The 26583-nt window shown below is 31.4% G+C and overlaps 1 protein-coding gene across 1 annotated transcript in view; it reads left to right on the forward strand.

Moving 5' to 3' along the window:
* The first annotated feature begins 1092 nt into the window (after positions 1–1092).
* LOC134684756 (G-protein coupled receptor GRL101-like) overlaps positions 1093–26583 on the forward strand; it is a 36610-nt gene continuing 11119 nt past the window's right edge. Inside the window, exons 1-4 of the mRNA XM_063544097.1 lie at positions 1093–1762; positions 3381–3505; positions 4204–4264; positions 5650–5712. Coding sequence (XP_063400167.1) covers positions 1189–1762; positions 3381–3505; positions 4204–4264; positions 5650–5712 — 823 coding nt within the window. The 5' untranslated portion in view covers positions 1093–1188. The remainder of the gene's footprint in view (positions 1763–3380; positions 3506–4203; positions 4265–5649; positions 5713–26583) is intronic.

Consider the following 26583-nt stretch of genomic DNA (forward strand, 5'->3'; position numbering starts at 1 on the left):
GAAAAAATGAACTGACAAGATCTTATTTTCTTTGTTAAAAAACTATATTGGTTGAGTAGCAAAATATAAAGATTTAATATAAGTTTTTTTTATTTGAATCTTTGACAAACAAGTTAAAGGAAGATAATTCAGTATTTAATACCAAAAATCGTATTGCACTTTTCCACACTGATACGATAAAACTTTATATATTTTCTATTTTTCACAGGCAAACCATTGTGTAGTGGTCTTTTTAGATGTCACAGTAGTAATTTGTGTTTAAATCCAGACAAACGTTGTAATGGATTTGCTGATTGCCCACAATTTGATGACGAACTACTCTGTCATACAGAATGTACAGGAACTTGTAAATGTCACGGATTGTCAAGAAAGTGTATATTTGAAAATATCTCTGAAATTTCATTTTTTTCTGAAATTCGAAAAATTGACTTGAGCCTGTCAAATTTATCATCTTCTAGTTTAAAACTGAAAGAAAATATCCTTTTGGCAGAATTGAATGTATCTTCGACGGAGCTAAACGATCTGAAACGATTAGAGTTTGGTGAATTTCATAACCTCCTTTTATTGGACATATCTTTTAATCAGTTGACAGCTATCCCAAAACATGTTTTCAGAGGATTAACCCATTTAAAAAGTATTCTTCTATTAGGAAATCATTTCCTTGAAAATATTTATCCCGAATCGTTTTCTGGATTAAACAGTTTGCCGATGATATCGCTTCGCGAAAATAATCTTTATCTGTTGATGGAGCATACTTTTTTTGGTTTAACAAATTTACAATCACTTAATATCACTGACAATAAAATAAAAAGGGTGGAGGATCGCAGTTTTGCAGGTTTAGGAAAGTTGAAAATTCTAGATATAAGACGAAATAAAATTACAACATTTCAAAAAAGTATTTTTGAAGGTCTAATCAATCTTAATAAGTTATACTCAGATGCCTTCGTATTTTGTTGCCTTAGACCGGAATCTGTAAAAGAGATAGATTGTTTACCAGCCAGAGACGAGTTCTCGTCATGCTCCGACATGATGAGAAACGATATACTTAGAACGTGCTTATGGATTATCGGTATATGTGGTTTGTTTGGAAACTTATTTGTTCTTGCTTACCGCATTATTTACGACCGAAAATCGTTGTCAAAGAGTTATGGCATTTTCATAACTAGTCTAGGAACTTCAGACTGTTTGATGGGTATATATATGTTGACAATAGCATCAGCCGATGTAATGTTTCGTGGAAATTACGTTTGGAACGACCTGTCATGGCGGTATGGAGTCTCTTGTAAAATAGCTGGAATATTATCTACAGTGTCTAGTGAAAGTTCGGTGGTATTTCTCTTTCTAATAACTATCGATAGATTTATCGCGGTCAAATATCCATTTGGGGAAATAAGATTTGGAAAAACATCAGCAATACGCATATCTGTTGTTGTTTTCCTTACGTCCTTTATAATATCCATTATCCCATTATTTCCTGGATCATATTTCGACGGAAATTTCTATTCACGGTCTGCAGTTTGTCTTGCGCTACCACTTACCAGAGATAAACCAAATGGTTGGGAATATTCATTTGGAATTTTCATTGTGTTCAATTTTATCTTATTCTTGATAATTGCTGTTACGCAGTTAGTGATATATAAAGAAGTTACAAATCCGATTCAGATTAGATCCACCAAGAAAAACCAGGACTTAACCATTGCAAGAAAACTATTCCTTGTTGTATTCAGCGACTTTTTGTGTTGGTTTCCAGTTGGCGTAATGGGTAAGAAATGATATATGCTAAGTAGCATAATCTTTAACATTCAATTTTCGTTATGTCAAGCTGAGTGTACATTAAGGGAACAAATGTCTAGCCTAGTATCCAGAGTACACTAATTAAATGAGAAACAAGAAAGATAACTGGACAAACAGTAATAGAAGTTAACGAATACCCACCATAAACGATATCTATGGACACTAAAAATTCAATAAAAAATCCAGATATTCATATTTTCCTAAGCGGTAAAAATAACGCAATGTAACAATAAACATTTTACGTATAATGACATGCGAATAAAAACTATATTCAAGATTAAATATCTGGAAAAGGATTTGAGTATATAACGAAAGGTGAAATAGACTAACGATTATCGTTTCTTTTCGAACATGTACTTAGTATACTTATAGAATAAGAAAATACTATTTCAGACGTATGTATAACGCAACCTATAGAACTTTAGATGTCAATAACTCTCTTTCAATAGATATAAATTCATTTTTGGTTTATCATCATGAAACAAATCACAGTTTCCCAAGTTGACGTTTGTTAATACTTTTACTTAAGGGCATACGATACAGTTACAGGGGAGGTAATGACGTTGCTAACGTAAAATGTTATTTTCGCGACGTCAAACTGTGACATATCGGGAAAAGATGCATTTTTCGACTGACTTTTATCATTCAAACTGATTTAATTTGAAAACGAGTTCATGGACCCCTATTTTTCAACACAGCAATTTGTTTCATTTTGCAGGGATATTATGTGACCCAAATTTTATAAAACTGTAAATAAAGGATTTTTTTAAATTTTGATAAACATGTAGCAAAAAATGACGAATTTTCCTCAATTCATGAACATTTGATAAATATGAGTTATTTCTGAATAAAAATACCTAATTTTAGGATACTTATAAAATACAGAAATTACCGATTATTTAACGAAAAACAATTTGTGTATATCTTATATAACAAAAAAAATATGTCTTTCTTTCGAAAAAGAAATTACGGCCAAAAATCAGAATTGTGAGCAAATATACAAAATGTCGACCTTATTTTACTCAAAAAGTAGCACATGAAGGTATATTTTTTATTACATATTTGATTTAATCAGGTAAAAAATAGCCTATATGCTAATTTTCACGAACTTGTAAATACAGGATCAAAACTATATCGTATGCCCTTAATATAAAGTGTACCAATCTAAAAAAAAATAATACCTATTGGTAGGTGTTAGCATAAGAGTTTTTTATTTATTTTTACTTTTTTGCTTTTCGTGTCGAATATACCATGCTGTTAATTTTGGAAATAACGGATGTGTCTCTGTTTAAGAAAAAATGTATTATTTCAACTTCTTTGTTATGAGTGATTGACAAAATACATATCTAAAATTTAAAAAGTAACACAAAATTGATATCGGATGTTCAGATTTCATGTACCCAAATCCAATTTTCTCATAATTTGGCTAATCATACTGACTTGATTGGTTATAAAATTGGAAAATATTATTATGCCACGGCGTTGTCAGTTTATTTTCGATTAATGAGTTTGACTGTCCCTTTGGTATCTTTCGTTCCTCTTTCATAATTTGAATAATAAAGACTTATTTTATGCTACACTTGCAGGATTAATGGCATTACGTGGGTATTCTATTCCTGCCGAAGTTTATGCCTGGACTGCTGTATTTATCTTGCCAATCAACTCTGCTTTAAATCCTTTCCTGTATACATTTGCATCTATCAGAGGAAACGTAAGTATCTAATACTTGTTTCGCTTATATTTTTCCTTTTCTATCTTCAGTTCCTTTAAAGAAGCCAGCGCTTCCGTGTTGACATGAATGATCATCATAAATAAACTGTTCACAAAATTTATTTGCTATGGAAGTCTAATTGTCAAGAGCATGAATACAAATACATTAGCCGTCTATGGCCGACCCTTTAGGCATTGCATGCTCTAATTGCTCTTCAACATGTTCAACTTTGTTCTTTATTTATTATTCTGATTTTTTTTAATTCGAGTGTTACTAGTGATAATTTTTAGGTAGAAAAGTGCGTCTTATTACAGCAGTTTTAATCCTGATATAAACGTTGAGTTTATCTAATAATCTGGGGATTTATAAATGGTGACATTTCTGTGTACTTTTACTGATTTAATATGGAAAGTCAGACACAGACAAGACGAATATGTACCTACCTAAACATGCTAAATGTAGTACTTATGCAGAAAGAAAAAAATATATTAAAAAGGATTGATTCAAAGCTTGACAATGCAAATTAAAAATACGTGGAAACCATTTAACTATCAAAGTGATCAACTTGCATAAACATTTCACCTATATTGTACGAATATTCCATAACAAACTCCAACAAAATACATTTGACATATAAATCCCTACTAAACCCACCTTTACGCACAAACAATATTGCATTTATATCTTTTTTTTTCCAGAGGAGTTTGCAGCAAAAGAATACATACCTAACTGGAAATGTGAATTCGAAAGAATCAAACGGTAACATTTGAAACTTTAAGGGGCCGTAATATACAATTCATATGACCAAAGTGATGCTTTGTTGAATATAACCCAGTAGCTGTTATATGCGTCAACAGATAAAAAAAAAATAAAGGAGTTTTGCAAAATATTTCCCTGCATACTAGAATTGAATATTGTCAATTATCAGTTGTTAAACATAAGTTGTACAAAATAATAGGCAAGCAAAGAATAATGAAACAATTCAATATACGACTGTTTTGCAGACGTTATGATTTGTATAAAGTTTGTAGTAAGCGCTTTTCCAAGTTTTTTTTATTTTTTGCAAGTCAATTACAATGTCTCAATCATGAAATAAATAGCTTATTTCCGCAATGCAATTACGCTGCATCTATAACTGACGACAAAGGACCAGCCTTTCTAGTTAAAAACAATTCTAGTTATGTTGATTAAGGTACATTAATATATATTTACATTAGATGATTTTTCAATTCCTATCATTAATTATCCATTTTTGGATGGTGACGTTCCCTTGTCACAATCTTACGGTGTTTAACCTTTAAATAGACTTATCAAGAAGGGATATAGTTACGATACTGATGTCAGGTCATTACAGATTGCTTATGTTGGCGTTAATATTGATTCACTTATAGGGTCTTTGCATCGGAACTAAACACATTTATTACAAAAACAGTTGTTGGCATGACACGGGTTATGTTCTTCTCATATATGTTATGCTGGTATGATACTAAACCCCTAACGGGAAGGATTATGCCTGATATTCATATGATAAAATCATAATCTTTCAATCAGTTTAATTGAAGTTTGGAGCTGGCATGTCAGTTAACTGCTAGTAGTCTGTTGTTATTTATGTTTTATTGTCATTTTGTTTATTTTCTTTGGAAACATATTCTGACATCAGACACGGACTTCTCTTGAAGTGAATTTTAAATGTACGTATTGTGATGTATTTACTGTTCTACATTGGATAGAGGTAAAGGGGGAGGGTTTAGATCTCATAAACATGTTTAACCCCGCCGCATTTTTGCGCCTGGTCCAAGTCAGGAGCCTCTGGCCTTTGTTAGTCTTGTATTTTTGTAATTTTAGTTTCTTGTGTACAAGTTTGTAATTAGTATGGCGTTCATTATCACTGAACTAGTATATATTGTTTAGGGGCAAGTTGAAGGATGCCTCCGGGTGCGGGAATTTCTCGCTACATTGAAGACCTGTTGGTGACCTTCTGCTGTTATTTTTGCTATGGCCGAGTTGTTGTCTCTTTGACACATTCCCCATTTCCATTTCTCAATTTTATTATCCTAAAACTGATATTAAGATCGCTTAATTTTGTTATTAATAACCGTAACACTTGTTTGATTGTCATTTATCACCTACTGACACAATTGCAGCTTCCAGAAGAACAGAACAAGGCAAAGGCAAAGTTATTTACGATGAAAATACTGAAGATGATGGTATGGCGGATAAAATCGCGATAACAGTTGAAAAATTACTTCATGAGAAAAAAATCAAGGAAGACGAAGCGCACTTTATAATAAGCAAACTGACCAATACCACAGACAACAATAGCATAACTAGGAATAGGGTAATAACATATCTGCACAGACATAGATTACCTGAGCCGTATTTGGCACAAATTTTTGGAATTTTGGATCCTCAATGCTCCTTAACTTTGTACTTTGTTTGGCTTCATAATTTTTTTGATTTGAGCGTCACTGATGAGTCTTATGTAAACGAAACGCGCATCTGGCGTACTAAATTATAATATTATAATAAATGTTTTGCATGTGTAGTTTATGATCTATGTCATTAAAAAATTGGAAAAGATTCTTGTACCTATTAGTGTTTCAGTTATATATTTGAATTTTAAAAACATTTTTCGGAAGGTTAAACCAAATGTCGTCAAATAGAACTTGATTTATTCCTTATTGTTCATGACATTGTGTAAAAAAAAATACAGTTATTATTATCAGAAAACAAATCAAAAATCAGTAACAAACAGTTAAAGGGATAACTATTGAATACATGAAAATAAAACATCAAAGTCGGACACAATTTGTATTTGCTACCAAATTGTGTACAAATATTAAAGAATTTATCAAGTTGTTCTTGAATTATCATTTAAAACACAAACTTTCAAGGACGATTTGACAAACTTTCTAGGACGATTTGACACACTTTCAAGGACGAAATGACAAACTTTTAAGGACGAATTGTCAAATATTTGACAGATTTATGTTTCTCTAAAAGGGGTTATCAGTAGTTTAATCTTATGTCTCAATACTAACAAGATTAATTACTGTGGATTTATTATTATTCGTTGGAGACCAATTTCGTGGGTTTCATGGGTACAGGTGAACCACGAAATCAAATGCTTAACGAAATGCATATGTTTAATAGGCTTTGTATACAGAGAAGGTCAAAATTACGAAATCAAATATCCACGAATATGCAAATTTTCAACCATCCACGAAAATTGATACCCACGAAAATAAATGAATCCACAGTACATAACTGTCTCTCCTTAGTAAAGAAATTTCATATGTGGCGTTCTTGTGACGTTAAACTGTCTTAGTTTATATTTTTAAACCCTAAGGCAATTAGCAATAATTCATGAGTGTTATACAAAGTCATTGAAGAATGATTCGGAAATTTATAAACTAAAAAAAAACAATTAGAGGCAATCATAATATCATATCGATGGAAAACTCTTGATCCATTCAAGTTTATAACATTTTGAACTGTGAACTCTCGAGGCACAAATCTGGTTGAGTTATTGGTCTTCTAGAAACGTTTTATAGTCATATCGCATAACTATTTATTTTCTTGATATGCGTGTGTTAGATGCCACACACGTTGAAATCAATAACCTAACCATTATCATCATATGAATTACATTTTACTTTCAGTTAAGCACAGTATGTAAACGAATTCCGAGTATTCAAAAGAAGGAAGAAAACAGATGTTAATTAGCATGAAATTCATGACAATAGATATTTCCATTGTATAATGAATACATAATTTAGTTAGATGTTGTAAACTCACGCGATAGCCTAGAATTATAAATACATGTTGTTAATTTTTCATTTTGACTTGAAAACTGGTTGAAAAGAATTATATTGTCTCCTGTACGCTATACATTAATCCACAAGATTGGTGTTCATTATTGAAACAAAAAAAAACAGGTATTTTTATTTAAGAAAATGATAACGGAAAAAAAAATATTTTCTGTAAAAAATGCATCCAACGATCGATATTAGATAGTAATCAAATATTATACATAATATCCAATATCATTTAATATTGTGATCCAATATAAAAAATATCGTTTAATTTTACACCAAAAACTCTAAAATTTACATACACAAATGAAGCATCTCATAAAGAATTCATTGTTCCATTAGCATACTTTCTGAGTTTTGTCTAAAGGATTATTCTAAGTGATCTGTTCTATATCATGTATATGTTGTACATTTATGTCGCGTTGTAAACATTTAAAACAGAACAATATGATTGTGTTGTTAATTGTAGATTAAAAATTGTAGATTGTAAATTGTAAATTGTTGATTGTAAATTGTCGATTGTAAATTGTAAATTGTAGAACGTTTCATAAGAAATGAATTGTTAGATTGAAGAAAATTCAAAACGGAGAGTCCCTTATCAAATGGCAAAATTGTATGGGTTGATCTTCTAGAAAGAGGTTCAATAAAAACAAAATAGTTTTACTACTTTTTTCCACAAATGTTTTTTTCATGCAATCTGGAAAGAAACTATTTAAAAAAAACGCCCTTTTACAAAATTGAAAACAACACGTTAAATAATTTCTAACTTCCGAAGCGCTTTTCTGGATTTACTTTTTTTACAAATTATAAAAGTATGAACTTTTTGCAGTAATAGTTGTATCTTTCAAATAATGTTGTTTAATAAACTGTATTAAACGATATCTGTGTTATACTGTGATATGACTTTTGTATAGCTTATCATTATGTTTGACTGTAACACCTATGTCCTAGATTAGAGAGAGAGACTGACCCTAGCAAACATGTTTTACCCTGCAACCTTATTTATAAGGAGTACCCAGATCTAGAGCCTATCGTTCAGTGGTTTTCCATTGTTTATGTCTTTTATAAGGGTTATTTAGTAATAAAAAAATATTTTGTTATAAATAAGGACGTTTTTTTAATTGAAAGAATGGTTTCAGTCGTGACTCTTCAAACTCTTCCTTTAATAGCTTCAATGTTAGGATCAGCATTGTATCATATTATAATCGCTCGTTATTGTAAGTTCGATGAAACAGGAGGGTTCAAGATATGTCTCAAATTTTGAATCTTTTTGTCAGTGGACGTCATCTGATAATTTGAATTTGGACAGAAATATTTGGTCACATGCATAAAGCAAATATCAAGGTTAACTGCTACGTCTCGTGTTGACTCACATTTAATTATTTTCAAAAAAGGTTAACAATTTATCAATTGGAAATTTAAAACCAGACGCGCGCTTCGTCTACAAAAGACTCACCAGTGACGCTCGAATCAAAACATATGTAAAAGGCCAAATAAATTAAGTTGAAGAGCATTGAGGACCAAAAATACCTACACGTTTTATCAAATACCGCTAAGGTAATCTCTTCCTGAAAAGCTTTAGTATTTCAAAATTTCAAAGTTTTGTTAACAGTTAATTCATTATTATTAACTTATCAATGATAACTCAGGTCAAGACAGAAGTGCTGACTACTGGGCTGGTGATACTCTCGGGGAAATAAATATCCACCACCAGTGGCATCGATCCAGTGGATGTAAAGGAACTCACCATAGATACCAGAACTTAAATTTTACACTTTTATCTTTAGACGCGCGGTGCGTCTTTAAAAGACTCATCAGTGACGTTTGAATAAATTAAATGTTTAAAAGGCCAAAAAACATACGACGTTGAAGAGCATTGAGGACCAAAATACCTAGACGTTTTGCCAAAAACAGCTAAGGTAATCTATTTCAGAGGTAGAAAAGCCTTAGAGTCGACTGAAAATGCCACCATCTCTACAGATGAAAATGTAAAATTTTAATCGATCTATACTACCAATAAGGGACTTCAACAGTCGACCATAGATCGATAGAAGACTTACAATAACATTGCGCCATTAATGAAGACAAAATGTCAACTTTAAGCAAATATTTTATTGGTATTGTACATTCCCTGTTCTCTACCCTGGTTAAGCAACTTACCAGTACCTATCATGTGAATTTGTAATCATCTCATTCCCTTGTTCATGAAAGATTTGCTTTAAGAAGTCATCTAAACGTAAACAACAGACATTGCAATTAGGTAGATCAATCAAAGTCTTTAGCGACGTCAGAATACTGAAAATATAAGCATTTTACGGGAAAAAACATGCTTGTGACACCGAAAATAATCACAACAAGGCAGCGTAAACAATCAATGATAAAATAAGTGACATATGCCATTTTTGTATTTAAGTACCAGTATCATTTATATACATCAAAACCTATCTAAATATATTATTGTACATAGTTTCAGTATGTCACTTATGTCATTGGGGCTTGAATATATCGTGATTTAACCACGGGTTGTCCCTTTATGTCGATAAGTTATCCCTCGCTATCGATCAGGGTAAAATATTTGTCATTAAGGGATGTGTAATGGTTTATGGTGTAAGTGGGAAGTTTACACCATCCAAGGACTGTATGAGCCTGTTTTTATGAATAATCTAAAAACCTAAAGCCATAAAATGTTTGTTGTTTTGGTACTATAAAATGGAACTTCTTTTCCTAAAATTACAAAAGTTATGAATATGTTTTTTTTTACAAATCCATGCAAGAGATCAACGTAATCGATAAAGAAATAAATACCAGGTCCATTAATCAAGATGATAGATTAGTATATTGTTTTTTCATTGGCTATCAACACTGTTGTATGACTAATCATGTTACAGTAGGATGAACATGTACTCAAAAAAAGACTTTTAAAATCAGAGCTAGTTTCTGTGTTATTTTGTAAAAAGAAAGTCAAATGTTTAACAATGTTTTGATCCTTATACAGTGTAAATATAAAAAAGAAGATGTGGTATGATTGCCAATGAGACAACTATCTACAAAAGACCAAAATGACACAAACAGTTCATTTGCTTGTGTTGATTTTTGTCTTTTCTAAGTTGTATATAATAACTGTTGGCTTAATGAAAAGTGAAATTGAAAAGTACAATTACATATTCCGGATGGACATATGGTAACTAAGTAAACATATGAACCTTGCTTAGACGTAAGCCGACATATCAAAAGCAACCGTGTCATTCGAGATAGAGCTGTCTCATTAAGGTAAATTAACAATACATCACATATATCTCTTGGTGCTGCAGTGCTACAGAATTTATTTTTTTAATCTTGCATTACACCAAGTTGTAAAAATTCTAATTGAGAATATAACTTTGTATCCTGTGTGCGCTTTAAAAATAATGTGTTATATCACGGTATTTTATCCCCATTACAACAAAAAAATCATAACGTGTTATCTTCAAATTAATCATTGTTATTAGCAATATGTAAAATAAAAGTTTTGAGGCTTTCTCTAATGTTATTGACTGATCTGTTTTTTTTAAATTAATGTTTTGAATTGTTCGTGATTTTTATAATTGTTGAAAATACCAAACAAATGTGAAAATGATATACCTAGAGTACATGAAAAAATGATAAAAGGCGAAAAAAGCATACTCACAATTTAATAAGTCGCTGACAATCTGGTAAAAGCAAGAACAAAACATATGTATCAAGATACAGAATCAACAAACAAATACAAAAAAATACAAGAATTGGGGGTGATCTCAGATTCTTCATCTCTATAAGCAGAATCTGATTAACAAGAAGCATAATATTTGTTGCCAGGACGATAAAGAGTTGTGATATACAGTACTATTCACAGATACGGTTACTTGATTAAATATGAACAAGGGAATATATCGTTGGTGCTCATTTCCGGATTGGTATTCCGGTTTGAAAGAAAGACAAAAACTTTTTTGTTTTAAAAGATAACCACAAATTGTTTTTTTTTGTTAAATGATTTGTAATTTCTATATTTTATAAGTATTCAAAAAATGTATACATTTTTTATTCAGAAGTAACTCATTGAATCAAATATATGTAGAAAAAAACACCATTTTTTGCTGTATATTTATTTAAGTAAAAAAAAGTGCACTATTTACGTTATCATAAAAATTGGCACACACAATCTTTTCACGTTATCAAACCAAATGGCATTTTATAAAAAAAAAAGAGGGGTCTATGAACTCGTTTTCAGGTAAAATAAGTAAAAATGATACAAATCAGTCGAAAACTGAATCTTTTCCCGATAAGTCATAGTTTGACGTCGCGAAAATTACAATTTACGTTAGCAACCTCATTGCCAACCTTGTAACTGTATCACATGCCCTTAAAGTGCTGTATAAACAATAAAACAAAACATTGTGTGTATGATGGTTTTGAATGAATAACGATAAGTAATGAAAGCAGCTTTACCTAAAAACACATATTCAAGATTTGAACCTTTTTGATATGCAAGTCTTTAAAAGAACGAGTTGCTCCAATGTTGTACTAAAAATTTGATATATTCCCCAAAGATTTTCAAATTGCTTAATGAATGACTTCCGTTCAATGTTTTCGTGCCAAATGTGAAATTATCTGATTATTGAGTTTGAAATAAATATTAATTAATCACGTGTTTGTCATCAGATCTAAAACGACTATTAGAGAATTCTCGATATCTGACCTTACTAACGTCATACATAAAGTATACGTAAGAAATCACAATTAAGACTATATTTGAGATTGAATTGTCTCCCTTTTTCCGAAATGCATTCAGCCTTTATCTTCATATTTTTCCTTAATCTAATTAGGATATTTGAATTAAGACAACATTTATTTTCAGTTAGGGAACCATGAATACATTGGACAATTAAACAATCTTTTGTTGGTTGATACTGTACGTGTAAGTCTTTTTTGTTTGATAGAAACAAACCGATCAAAAAAACAGATACAGCCCAATGCCATTAATCGGCTGAATTCTGCGTTATGGTCTGGTGTTGTCTTTTTGAAATGCTTTTTCTTTCATTTTTTTTATACTTCGTCATCCCGAGCTTTACTTTCTCAGATCGTTAATCTATGTCATAGCTTAGACTATTTCTTACGAGTTATTTATTGTGAATTGTTGCAACTGTCTTTTTAAACTGATTTTTACCGACTGCTTTCTAAACTAAGGAGAGAATTTTGAGTCGGTAAACATGTTTGTCCACCGCCATAATTTATGCTCGGTCATATGCTACTCAGTGCTTGACTAAGTTGCTGCTTATAGATCCTTATAATATTTGTGTTTGGTTTGCACATGTTTGCTTTCTCGTTGTAATTCCCTTTCCAAAAAAGAGATTTCGTCAGTGCACAATTAGTCGTCTTAAACTTGAAAAAGCCGTTTTGATTGTTTTAGTATTTAGTGATTGTGGTAACTTAAAATTATTGACCATTAAATCGCAAGAAAAATAATCGTAATTAATGGAAGCAAAGGAAGATATAAAGAGCTGGGGTGGTGTTCTCGAAGCTATCTTAGGATTAGGATGTGTCCTAAGTCTATCTTATGACAAGTCTTTGTCCTAAGTCGTGTTCTCGAAGCTCTCTTAACTTATGATATATCTCATTTTTCGTCCTAACTTTAGGACACCCAATAAGGTGTCTTAAGAGCATCCTATCTTCATCCTAGTGTAATTATGTTTGGATTTCGCTTTTTGCTCATTATTTTACGTAAAAATGAACATAAAATGAAACGCACCATCGGTTATTAACTCGTATATAAAGAAATTGTGCATGATTTTAAACTTTGAACTTCGTGTTTCACGATACGATTACACTACAAATTTAATTCTCATTTCAAAACAAATTGTTTTCAAGTTTAAATAACAATCCTTTTCGATATAATTACATTGGTAATTATGCATTTAATTCTGTACATGTTATAATAAAATTTGTAAACAATTTTGTTAAATAATTTCGTCATTAATAAATGTTTCATCACAAAATTACTTTAAATATTTAAAATTTCGACTTAGGAAATGTTTAGGACGTCCTAACATAAGATTCGTCTGAGAGAGCTTCGAGACACAACTTAAGAGTGTCCCAAGTCGATCCTAAGTCCATCCTAAAATCGGTCTTATCTATGACTTAGGACGAATCTTAGGATACCTTCGAGAACACCACCCCAAAAATATTATAAGAAAAATAATCGTAATTAATGGAAGCAAATGAAGATATAAAGATCTGATATCCAGTTTAGGATTCAATAACTGGAGACACTGCTATACATCTGTTATACTTTGTTTTAAATATCAAGGGTTAATAATTAAGTCAAAGTATACTATCATTATAATATTATAATTGAAATAAAAAATCTCAACATACAAATATCATCTCACTTTGTTGACGATATTCACACCAAAATAGTTTGTATCACTAATTTAAAGTTGTGTTTGACGTAAAGTTGTGTTTGTCGTATTTTATCATAACTAGTATTTTGAAGGGTTTTTTTTAACCCCGTCTGATAGACCTTATAGTCAAGTCAGAATCACCATACATGTGTGAAATTATAAAAAAATATCTAAAGATGAATATTTATGGTTGATGCAAAACTTCACGCCAACATATACATGTGTCGTATATCTTATATCAAGATAGTTCTTTTTTGTTTATTGTCGTCAGTACATAATTAAGGCAATCTAAAATTGAGCCCTGGGTCTGGACTAAAGCTCAATAATGAAGGTCATACGGTAACCAATAGTTGCTTAAAATCAACATTATTCCCCCTTGTAATTAGATATCTGATTGTTTATATCGTTAGATATCGACCATTCATCTTTTGTGGTTAAACAAAGGATTTTTTAAAAGTTTTATTCTTTATGCTTCATATATACTTCATCAAATTGTCTGTATGAAATAAGATGCCCCTCCGAAACAAATTTTCAAACAAATAAAAAGATTGTGCGTTCCTTCTATGATGTCAAAATTAGAAAGAAAATTAACGGAACATCTGAGTGGCAATCTCCTGGTTATATTGTATCAATCATCTCTTTAAACAAGTATCTACAGTAATGTTGAACACATAAGTAACGAAGTTTTTTTGCGGAAGAACTTCTTGCAAACATGTTTATGAAATATCGAATGAAACAAGTGTTGACACAGACTAGCGTGGATTGTATCCAGCATATAAAGAATAACACGGTCAAACTCATAAGACCCAAACAAATTCGAACTTGATCTGGATTTAATCATGGACATTTGCCAACCCGACAATACCACCAGAAAGACAGATATACAGACAGATAAGACCATCAGACCAACAAGACCACCAAAGAGATACAGACAGACAGACAAGACCACCAGACAGACAGACACACCAGATAAACAGACAGACGGACAACAACACCAGATAAACTGACAGATAGACAAGATCACCAGACATACAGGACCACCAGACAGACAAGACAACCAGACATGACAACCAGACAGACAGACAGACAGACAGACAGACAGACAGACAGACAGACAGACAGACAGACAGACAGACAGAATAGTCTCCTACAGCTCCACTTCACAGGTCAGGAACTTGTATAACCAGTTAACACTTAGTCTAGATGAGTAACGATCTATATCAATCAACAAAATGTTTTTTAGATAATTAAGCACAAGTCCCACACAAATCAATTTAGTTTAATTAACTCAAGTTAAACTTGAGGATGTTTACTACTCTATTTTAAAAAAACAATTTTTTTTTAAAAACTGTTATAAATTGATAGTATACAATGAAAGAAACTATAAAAGCAGAAAAATGGAGGGTCCGTGTGCATGTTTTCGAGATATAAGTCGTTGAAAATTTGGCGGGAAACAATTTTTTCTAGACTTTTCATTTATTTAAAATTGGCCACTATCTATTTCAAAAATAACAAGGATTTTATAAGATTATAATAACATTAGATGTATGTGTCATTATAATACTTTATTTTGATTGGCTAACGGCACATCACTTGTTATTCCGTAAGCAATTGCATCACTCAATAAAACATTTCATTCATGATAGCACGTGGTCCCACAATAAAGTGCACAGGTGAACAATATACAAAATTTATAAAATTCGTGTTTTCATGATCATAGTTAAAAAATGTAATTATAAGTATTGAAGTAATGTAATTACAAATTTATTATGGTGTAAAAGCGTTGACCGAAGTACATTTTGTATGAAGCGCGGAAGCTTTTCATACTAAAAATGTGCGCACGGTCAACGCTTTTACAACCCTATAAAGTTACAAAAAGAAGCATTCAATTCTAAATTGAAAAATGGCTTATTTAAATATATGGAAGGAAAATATAAATAAAAAAAGGGGGTTAATTTGCCAAAAAAATCGAGGCACATTGAATGATAAACCAGAGGATTCCGAAAATCTGACAAAAGTCTAAAAACTGAGTAGCAAACCTCCTTAATCAGCCTATATTTGCGTCTTGGCATTAAACATCATATATGAATATGTAACATAACGTTGCTACGAAATAAAGAGAAAAGCAAATATATTTGCGGGTTCCCAAAAGGTACAAGAAATACTGTGGAGACCGAATATCTACAGATAAGCCTTTTTCAAATGATTTTTACATTTCGTTCTTGTAATTTAACACCACTGTTCCAGTTTAGGGGGATGATTGGGACTCCGCTAACATGTTTAACCCCGTTTTACGTACATATGTGCCTGTACCCAAGTCTAGAGCCTGTAATTCAGTGGTTGTCGTTTGGTGCCGTGTTACATATTTGTTTTTCGTTCATTTTTTTGTACATTAATTAGGATTTTAATATTTTATTGTTAATCTTTAAAAAATGAGTCTATCACAATTTTTGGTCTCTTCAAAACTGAGTCGATCCAGAGCTTTACATTTTGTGTAGAAAATGCATATTACTATATTGCAGATAAAAGACCTAGACTACAATTCATTGACGGTTCATGTAATTGTTGTCGTAACTTTTATAGCTACGACTGGATTATGAACTTGACAGATAAGAATGAATTGGAAACTAGTGATACGAAGCAAGAATGTAATTTGTTTTTAAACAACAATTTCCTATAAGAAATAGTTTTCTGTGATATATATGATTTTTTGTTTTATTTATATCCCTCTTTTGACGCTTTTATACCCCCTTGTTGACACCATATAAACGGATTTAACCTATGAGATTAAAACGTTTGTTTCATCAAAGAGCTTAAAACATTTGTTTCATCAAAGAGCTTAAAATATTTGTTTCATCAAAGAGCTTAAAACATTTGTTTCATTCAAGAGCTTAAAACATTTGTTTCATCAAAGAGCTTAAAACATTTGTTTCATCATTAGATTTATTTAGATAAGGTTGTACAAGTTCGGTTAGATGAAATTTAATAAAAATAGGCAGGACAGAAATTTTGATTTAAAAAAATACAGTATACATGTTTCGATTGAAAATTCGAATTAAAAAAGGCAGGATGAGCAACTGGGCAAAAAAAACAGGACCATATAAAATAAAAATGCAGGACAGAAATTACAACTTAAAAAAAGTGCAGGACACATTTTTTTTATCGTAGCCCCCCCCCCCCCCCCCCCCCCCCCCCTTAAATCAAAAGGTAGCTTCCTGAAATATCAGATGTATGACATTTGCTGATGTGAATATACCCCTTACATTGTTATGCGGCAACTGGTTTACCATGATAGGAATACTAACCGTATCATTTAATTTCAAAAGGTTTTTCGAGAAATCATGCATTGCATTTGGGCTTCAGAATTGTGCAACATTTCGCGAAACTAAATTGAATCTGTAGGAAAAAAAGACTTCATCTTATCTGTGAGAAGATATATTTAAACTTCAATGTTGGATTACGTTATACAGCCGATGTTAGTTTCTTTATCGTCCCTGGAGTGCCGATAGGGAGTCTCAACATTTTTCCGCCTTTTTGGTTCTAAACTTCTCGGATGGGTAGATGTTTATAGAAATAGTTCTAGGTGTTTTTATTGTTTGTTTTTTTATCTTGGGTTACAATGCAAAGTCACTGCCAGTTCCAGCTCAGGCTAACTCTTCACTAGAAGATGGCGTAAATTAAAATAGTTCCTGAACAGAATCGATCAATGTTGGGCGTTATAACGTTGCAACTACGAGACAGGGCTTTACGGGTTGGAGTGCTTTCTGTAAAGTCCGCGTTCTCAAATGTATATATGGACTTGACTAGGATGTAAAATTGTCTCATTGGCACTCACACCATATCTTTTTATTTACATTGATAGGTTAAAATTCTAATTTGGGTGCTTTCTGTGACGTTTTCAAGTTGTGTTATTAAATATTGGCCTAGTGTACTAGTGCTCATTTCACACTTTAAAGTATTGCCGCTGCTGCTGTTGCTTCATGTTAAGTCATATACAAGGTGTTTCCATGTAATGCTTTTAATTCCTCTACAGCTCTGGTGCTCACTACCTTCTTGTGTGTGTTTTGATGCTGCCGCTAGTCGAGGAAAGAGAGTTGTTGTTGCTGCTGCTTAAAATACTCATAATAAGATTTTTTTTTAATATCATGTTTTCAATGCTCCTGAAACTTTTGTCTGACTTAGGAATATATGCAGCGGATTTGAACGTGTTAACAGGGGCCAACCTTCACCCTAAATCTGATACAACAGTATATTAACATTACAAACATAAAAGACGCACAGTAAAATATTAATTGAAAACGGCTTTACTCAGACTATAAAATAAACGAATGTAATATGAAATCGTGTGTACCAGTGTATGACTGAAATTTCCTCAAATTTACTTAACATATGTTGTAATGGCTCTTGCTCTTTCTGCATAAAAAAAAACTTTCAAAGAGGGAAAACAAATTGCAGCCATCAGCTACATTTTCTTTTATCTGTTTTCACTCCTTATAATTTTATAATCTTGATTTATTCAAGTTTGTTCGATATCCTGTTGTATGCGCTGCAACGCATTTATGGAATTAATGACTTGGGACTCTACAAAGATCTTCTAGTAAACTTAATAAGTGTCCATCGGTTGATAAATAACATTGCGCATTAACATTACAACTGTAAAGATACAAATGTCGTCTTCACCGAAAACTTAAATTAATCAATTTGGAAAAAAAAAGATATCAAATATGACAACTTAAATTAAAAGATACTGAAATATTTCATTTTATCTATAAAAATCGTATTTTTTAGCTTACTGTCAAAAAATTATGAATCTATAAAAACAATCACGGACTAACCATCTTACGTATGCAAAGTCAGTGATTAAAACATGAACGTTTTCACCTGTTTCACGGCCTAAAAATTATTTTGGGAAAAGAAAGACAATCCAAATTAAAAATTTTCCATCTCATATGTGTAATGTATGTTGAAATGACGCTTGGAAGGTATAAATAACATGGAGTTGACACTTCCTATGTACAAATACCATTGTTAAGTAGCATTTAACGTATAAAGTAGATACTTATGTCGCTTGTGTTGTTTTCTCTATTGACAAGATGGGTTGATGTTACTGGGAGTTAAACTGAATAGAAGATGCAAACGATCATTTCACTTCTAATTCCTTGGAGGCTGTTCAGTTTTGTTCATGCTGTAATAATACCGGCTTTGGACTTTAACGTTAAGATACAATAACTTACTATAAAAGAAGCCTTAAACCACTTCGTTTTATTTTCTGTTTATTCTTAAATGTTTCGCGAATAATTTTGATCTTTTGAGTTTTGTGTTACCAGTTAGATTGAAATCAATAAATATAAAATGTGGAATGATTACTAAAGAGACAATTGTCCACTAGAGACCAAATGACATGAAAGTTTAATTTGTTTTGATACAGCTCATGTGTTTGGCACTGAAACAATCCGTCGTCAAGATTTACCAACGTTAACTTTCATTTGTTTGGATGGACAACTTACATATTCCCAACAGACACGAAATTTAAAATTGTTGTGCTTGATACATTGACAATAAATTCATTTATTTGGGCCATTATATATAACTACTAGATAAATTTAAACTAATGAATTGTAAATTAATTTACGTAATGCTTGTTATAATTAAGAAAATCTAAAATTCGCACAATTCATGGTTTTGATGTACGAATGAATGTGGTTATACACCGATGAGATTGAAATACAACAACACTTAATCCATCAAAGAGGGTGAATCGTAGAATTGCTCAAAATTACAAAACACAGTTGATGAACAAAGGCCGTAAATGTGGAGCACAAATTCCTTAAAGTTTTGCCGAATATTAGGGAACATATTGACAATATCACGGATAATTGTTTCGATTGCCATTTAACGTGGCTAACATAAATAATATTAATTAGAAGATGAGTGTCAATGTAAAAACACTCCATCGAAGTCATAATGTTTAAAAGTTTACAATTACAGGTCAAAGTACGGCCTTCAACATAGACCGTTGGTTCTTACAAACTGCAAGCTACAAAGAGCACCAAATGATTAGTGTAAAACGATTCAAAGAGAAACCCAAAAAGTATATTCTATATAAAAAAACGAAAAACGAGAACACCTATGAATCTCAACAACATACGACAACCACTGAACAACAGGCCCCTGACATAGGACAGGTGCATAGAATAGTTTTACCTATTCAATTACTTTGCAACACAATTGGTCATGTTTACTTATTTGTTATGCATTTAAAGTTTAGTATGACGTCCATACTCATTGAACAAGTACACATTTTACTTACGTAACCAGCTGAGAACCGCCTCAGGGTGAGGAATTTGCTCGCTGTGTTGAAGACCTATCTATGGGTCCTCCCCGGCTGATGTCTGCTTTTTGGTCAGGTGTTGCCTCTTTGATACATTCCCCATTTCCATTCTCATTTTAATGTTAGGTTGCTGTATATTACAGTATATGTTTACAAATGTAATTTTGACCTTAATATATTTTACCAGATAGTAACTGCATGTCTGATTTATTTGGTACTACGTATAAAGGCACGATCAACTATACCATTAACGGTTTCACTTGTCAGAGATGGTCAGATACCACTCCTAACAATCACAAATATACCTGGGCTGGAGACCATAACTACTGTCGAAATCCAGACATTCATAAGGGAGGACCTTGGTGTTATACTACAGATGTAAACAAACGTTGGGAGTCTTGTAATGTCCCTCTTTGTGGTAATATCAATTTGTTCATTACTTTTGAAATACCAGTGGTCACCTGTGACTGAAATAAAGTACAGATGCCTTATAGTAAGCAATGTATTACTCGTATTGTCATCTGATTAAGTCATGCCGATTTAAAGGTGCACAGTTTCTTTGTTTTTTTCCATCTATGTGAACATGGTTTTCTAAATACAACTGGAAATATAGTATTGGTATCTGTATCGGATTCACCCGTAAATTGTTAACTATTGTTAATATCAAGAAAACAAAAAAGCGTGATATGGTTTAATATTTTATCAACATTATGTATTTGTTATACAGAAAAAAAGTATTTATGTATTCGTCTTTTTTATTACTTGCCGGCTAACAAACTGGATATCCCTATTTATATAAAATAGATTATCAGATCTACTGCATAAATATGTATCATTCATACATTATAAACTGAATATATGCAAACACTTCCTATCTGGGATAGAGCTGCGTTTCAATTTTCATTATTTAAAGAATTAAGGAACCTGTCAATGAATTCGAACTTAGTTATAAAATTGAAACGTAAGAGCTTGTATACTCTAGATATGAACAAATATACATTCCGAAATAAAACATGAAATAAAAAAGTGATATGATAGTCTGGCTTTTTATTAAAAAAAAATCTATTTTTAAGTTCTCAAACGTTCACAACGAATGTATCGTTTCAATTTATTTGTATATTGATTTTCTTAACTTTTATAGTTGGAAGGCCTTTTGAAGAAAGGAAATGTAAGTAGTTATATGTCATGTATGTATGTTAGGCGCAGACCTATGTGTATATCTTTTCTTATTTTTAAAATTATTGGTTTGTTTTTCACAAACACGATTTTTTCAGAAAATTGACAAAATACAGTTATAACCTGGTTATTTTATTGATCTAAATTATGCAAATTTAAGTATAAAAATCATTTATCAAACACGTTCTTTTTTTTAAAGTATCCAATTTTCTGGATATGAAATTAAAATTTTCTGGAAGTTGCGGCAAATAGGCCGAATTGATAATATAACAAGAATGTGTCCATAGTACACGAATGCCCCACTCGCACTATCATTTTCCATGTTCAGTGGACCGTGAAATTGGGGTGAAAACTCTAATTTGGCATTAAAATTAGAAAGATCATATCATAGGAAACATGTGTACTAAGTTTTAAGTTGATTGGACTTCAACTTCATCAAAAACTACCTTGACCAAAAAACTTTAACCTGAATCGGGACAGACGGACGAACGAACGGACGGACGAACGAACGGACGGATGAACGGACGCACAGACCAGAAAACATAATGCTCCTCTACTATCGTAGGTGGGGCATAAAATATGTAAGATAGAAAAGAAGCTCAACTCGGAAGTTTCAATAAAGGTTTAATCTTTTACTACACATGGTGATAAAAGTACTAAATCATTTGAAGATGTGTATATATTTGACAATAGTGAATTCAAAAATAATACATTCAGCAAGATATTGACACATTACTATTTTAACTAACGTAGGAAATTGAAATTTGCTATTATAACAAATACATTGAATTAAGAAAAGGTTAATGCGTTTAACATGTTTAAGCAGTTTGTACATGCAATCTTAAAAAAAATATTAGAAAATTAATTTTATATACTGCATCCGATGTAAAATATTACTTTTCATTCAATTATTTAATAAATTTCACGAATCTGATTAAAAAGGAAAATCAAACAGACTGGTACGTCATTTGTACTCTCATTGAAGATCATTCCAGATGTATAATTGATATGTAGATTTTTTAATCATACAAAGATACTCCCTTTTGACTTTGATATGATAACAAAACACAGGTTCCAGCTGCCTTTTCGCAAGTTTTCAAATATTATATCATATAATAAATAAAAGGGAAAATATATTCTCACCATACAAAGAAAACATCATTTTCATTTTTCCAAAATTTTTACTTAAGAAATAATTGATGCAAGCTATACTTTATTGTAGTTTTAACATGGGTAGGTTATATATTCGTGATAATTTTTGCCCGAGCGGTAGTGAGGGCTAACATAACACGAATATAAGTTTGCTATTAATCATGCAAAACTCGTTTAGTACTAACTACTGACCTGATGATACCCTCGGGGCCTGATAAATTAATATATAATAGCAATGTTTGTTAAGCTTTAAATGCGCTGTTCAATAAACAAATTGCTCTGAGACTTTTTTTAAAGTGACAAATCAAGAACAATATCGCCAATTTTAATAGCTTAACATGTGTAATGGACCTCACGGCTGCAAATTCACAGAAGGATGAGATAACCATGATAACATGTTTACATTTTCTTTGATGCGCATTCACAATTATACACTTTTCCTACAGTGCACATGTTTGTAAAATCGGGATGACATGTGATTTTTGATGTATGGTAAAAGGTAATTATAGACCTACTGTGAAGAAAGTTCAAAAAGTAAATCTCTTATCAGATGGCAACATAAACAGTTCAAAAACATCAAATGAATCGAAAAACAACTGTCGTATACCTGACTTTGTTCAGGTATTTTCAGGAAAATTGGAAATAACACTGGATAAGACATTTGTTTTTAGTCTATACGTGTATAAAAGGAGGTGCATGGTTCATCAATTGGACTAAAATGAACGATATAATAAAAATCAAAAGACAACCAGATATTAACTGTGGTCTTTATAATTTGAAGTACTAAAGGATGCAACATATTTCATATTGAAAAAGTCTTCCTCGTTAATATAGAAATGACTGTATTGTCCTTCCGTTTGAGTTGAATAAAGTTTTTAAGGTTTCTATCTTTTTCTTCCTGTTGTATATATTGATATTATTTTTAAACCAGCTAGATATAATAAATATGAATTATATAAATTCACATGAAGTTCTATTCAAATGGCCAGCACTGTATAGTAATACAGTTATAATTCTGACATTCTTTTATAAAATAAAAAAGACATAAGATCGAACAGAATAACTAAAATGAAAATTTAACAACAATCCTTTTTCGTTAATTAAATTTATTTTTTCAAATACGAAGATAGGTCCATATTATCGTACGTATGACTTATCTAATAAACAAGGGACTTCCTTATCATTTAACACTTCTAGTTTAATAAAAGAGTGGGGTTGTTTTTGCTGATTTTTAATATTACAAAACGTATATTTATTTAGACAAAATGCTGAAATAATGGGACGTTGATACTGCAATTTTGTACCTGCCGCTGTCCCACTATGTTTACTGGAATATTCTGTGAAACAGGTATGGAAACTTTAATTGATCATATGTGCTACATGTTCGTGGATTCTACAAGTTGATTATAAGTTTTACGGGAGATAAGACTTACTGTTACATGTACTACATACATATTTAATATAAAATATTGGTATAATTTAAGAAATATATAAATTACTGTTAATTAATAAATAATAGAAATCGATAGTTTATCGATGCTTAAATTCACGAATCAGGTATCAGGTGCTTCAACACAGTTAGTGAATCAGTAAAACTATGATTTTAAAGAATGTATTTCTCACATATTAAATACAAAGACCTAACGACAGTAATCATATTTTGGAGTAGATCGAAGACCAAGAAACATGCACCTTTTTCTTGTAATATTTTCGAATGTTAACCGTTTTGAAATTATGTGATGGATGAGCGATATTCGAGATATTCTGCTTTGTTTTTAGATTTTTCATTTAACAAGAAGCTGCCTTGAAACTGAAACCATCACCATTAAATGAACAATACTCTACTGCAATGCAAGTCATGGCTGACACAACTTGTTGTAGCAATATTGATATAACAATTTCAAAGTAAGAGCACATATAATTTCTGTAATTAAAATCAGAAGTTCATAATCCAATATTTTTTCGTTGCTTCATCAAACCTCTCCTGTTAAAGAAAATATCTAAATTCAAAGCAAGATTACACGGATAAAATTGAGTACTTTTATAACAAAAAGAAATATAACATCTGTTTCAACGACATACGTTATTAAAAGTTAGTAAACTGAAATGTTTTTGTTGTAAAATCAAAATATGTTTAATTCTATTTAAAATAGATAAACTGATTTAAGGGATTTATCTTTTAGAAATAAAGTCGACGCAATGGCCAGAAGGAACATATGCACTTCATTCTTCGATGTTTGGATGCCCAGAAGGTAATGAGTACGGATGGTCTAGTGGATATATCAACTTGACACTGTTTGATAACTCAATGAACTTCATCTGGAACGATGATGAACTGTTTACATTTGAGCCACACATTCTTGGTCCATATACTTAACATGCTATGCAGATGAATTTTTGTGTCATGAAATTAAACAGAACAATATTCGATGATGATAATCAAGTCAACAGAACATGGCCTTCTGGAAATTACTGTATATACAGATCTGGTGAAAAGTGTCCTTTCGGTAAGTGTATCAAGAAACTCTAAGCAGGGACTCATACATGTAGTTTACATTTTTTGTAATTCGTTTTGTTCTGAATTCAAACCCTAGCCAAAACGATAGCTGTTCATGCTAGTATAGATATTTGTTTAGGGGCCAGCTGGAGGACGCCTCCAGGTGCGGGAACTTCTCGTTGCATTGAAGACCTATTGGTGACCTTCTGCTGTTGTCTTTTCTATGGTCAGTCGTGTCTCTTTGACACATTCCCCATTTCCATTCTCAATTTTAATAATACCTTCAAAGTATGGTATTCTTTGTTTAAGTCAATATTGTGATCATAGAAACTGTGCCACTAAATTGTATTTGTAATATCAACTACAATTACTTCTAGACATCAATTTGTTCATATTTGTACATTAAAATTTCATTCGAATATCACTTTACTTTTAATTATTTATTTTGATTATACTAATGAATGCAGAAAGTTTCAATTCCAATTATAATTGGGACAACGCAATTTTAAAAGTACTGAACTGTTTAGTAAGGTTATTTAAATCAGCATTCTTAGGGACTATTTTACGGGTGACAAATCTGGTTTCTTTTAAGTCTTTTACTTTGACGGTTTAGTCTTTTTTTAATTTCATTTTTGGTTAACATCCATTTGACATGACTCGGTCCTAGTACATCCCGTTAATGTGTTATTGTGCTATCGTAAATATTTCTATGTTTGTCTTTAGGTTTTCTTTATGTCCCTTGTTTTTTGTTGTTTAATATTTGTTTTTTTATAGTTTAATATCATGATTATAACATTATGTTGGCTGCTGTACCCATATTTATTACAATTTTACCTATTATGTCTGTTTCTTTTGTTCCCATATGATGTCAACATAATGGAATTGTATGCGACTATTATACATTTGAGAGGTTTATTTAGCTATAAAATCAGATTTATTCAACTGCATTAGAAAATTACTGTACCATGTCAGGAATATGAAAATTGTTTGCCGTTAATTTAGTGTGTTTTGCCATTTAATAGGCGTCTTTCCGTGTTGGAATTTTACTCGGAAGTTCGGTACTTTTTATATTTGAGATGTATCAGGTTTGCTGATTTACAAACTCTGAAATATTTCTTGTACGAAAAAAGAACATCATTTACTTACTTTGAACTATATTACAATATTAACACTATGAAAGCTAAAAAATGCATCGATACATTTCCTTTTATAAGCAGTGTGTGTTGTTTTATTCGTGTAAGTCTCGGTTTTCACGAAATGTTATACTGATTTAATCCTACCAAAGAAAGTACAATCTTTATTCATTATTCCGTTGTCTTCAGAGTAACAACTCAAATGTAGATAATATATGTAGGTCTAAAATGGCCATGTTAATCATAAAATAATTTGAAAACTAAGCAGTACCGTTCAGAACCAAAATGTCGAGCAGTCAGTAAAATACTGTTCAGTAGCTTTTCAGTATGTTGACGTCTTGTACAAGTAAATTTCAAGTTCAAAACGATCAGAAACAAACTAAACAGATGATCTTTGACTACGACCAAAGTGTTTAAATTGTACTTTACTACATACAGTAGATACTTATGAAAACTGTCTGAAAATTCAGACTGAAAATTACTTTATAATTTATAATTCTTATCAACATTATAAAAGAGGGACGAAAGATTACAGAGAGACAGTCAATGTGATAAAGT

This window comes from Mytilus trossulus, chromosome 1 (genome assembly GCF_036588685.1).
Source record: "Mytilus trossulus isolate FHL-02 chromosome 1, PNRI_Mtr1.1.1.hap1, whole genome shotgun sequence".
Lineage (NCBI taxonomy): Eukaryota > Metazoa > Mollusca > Bivalvia > Mytilida > Mytilidae > Mytilus > Mytilus trossulus.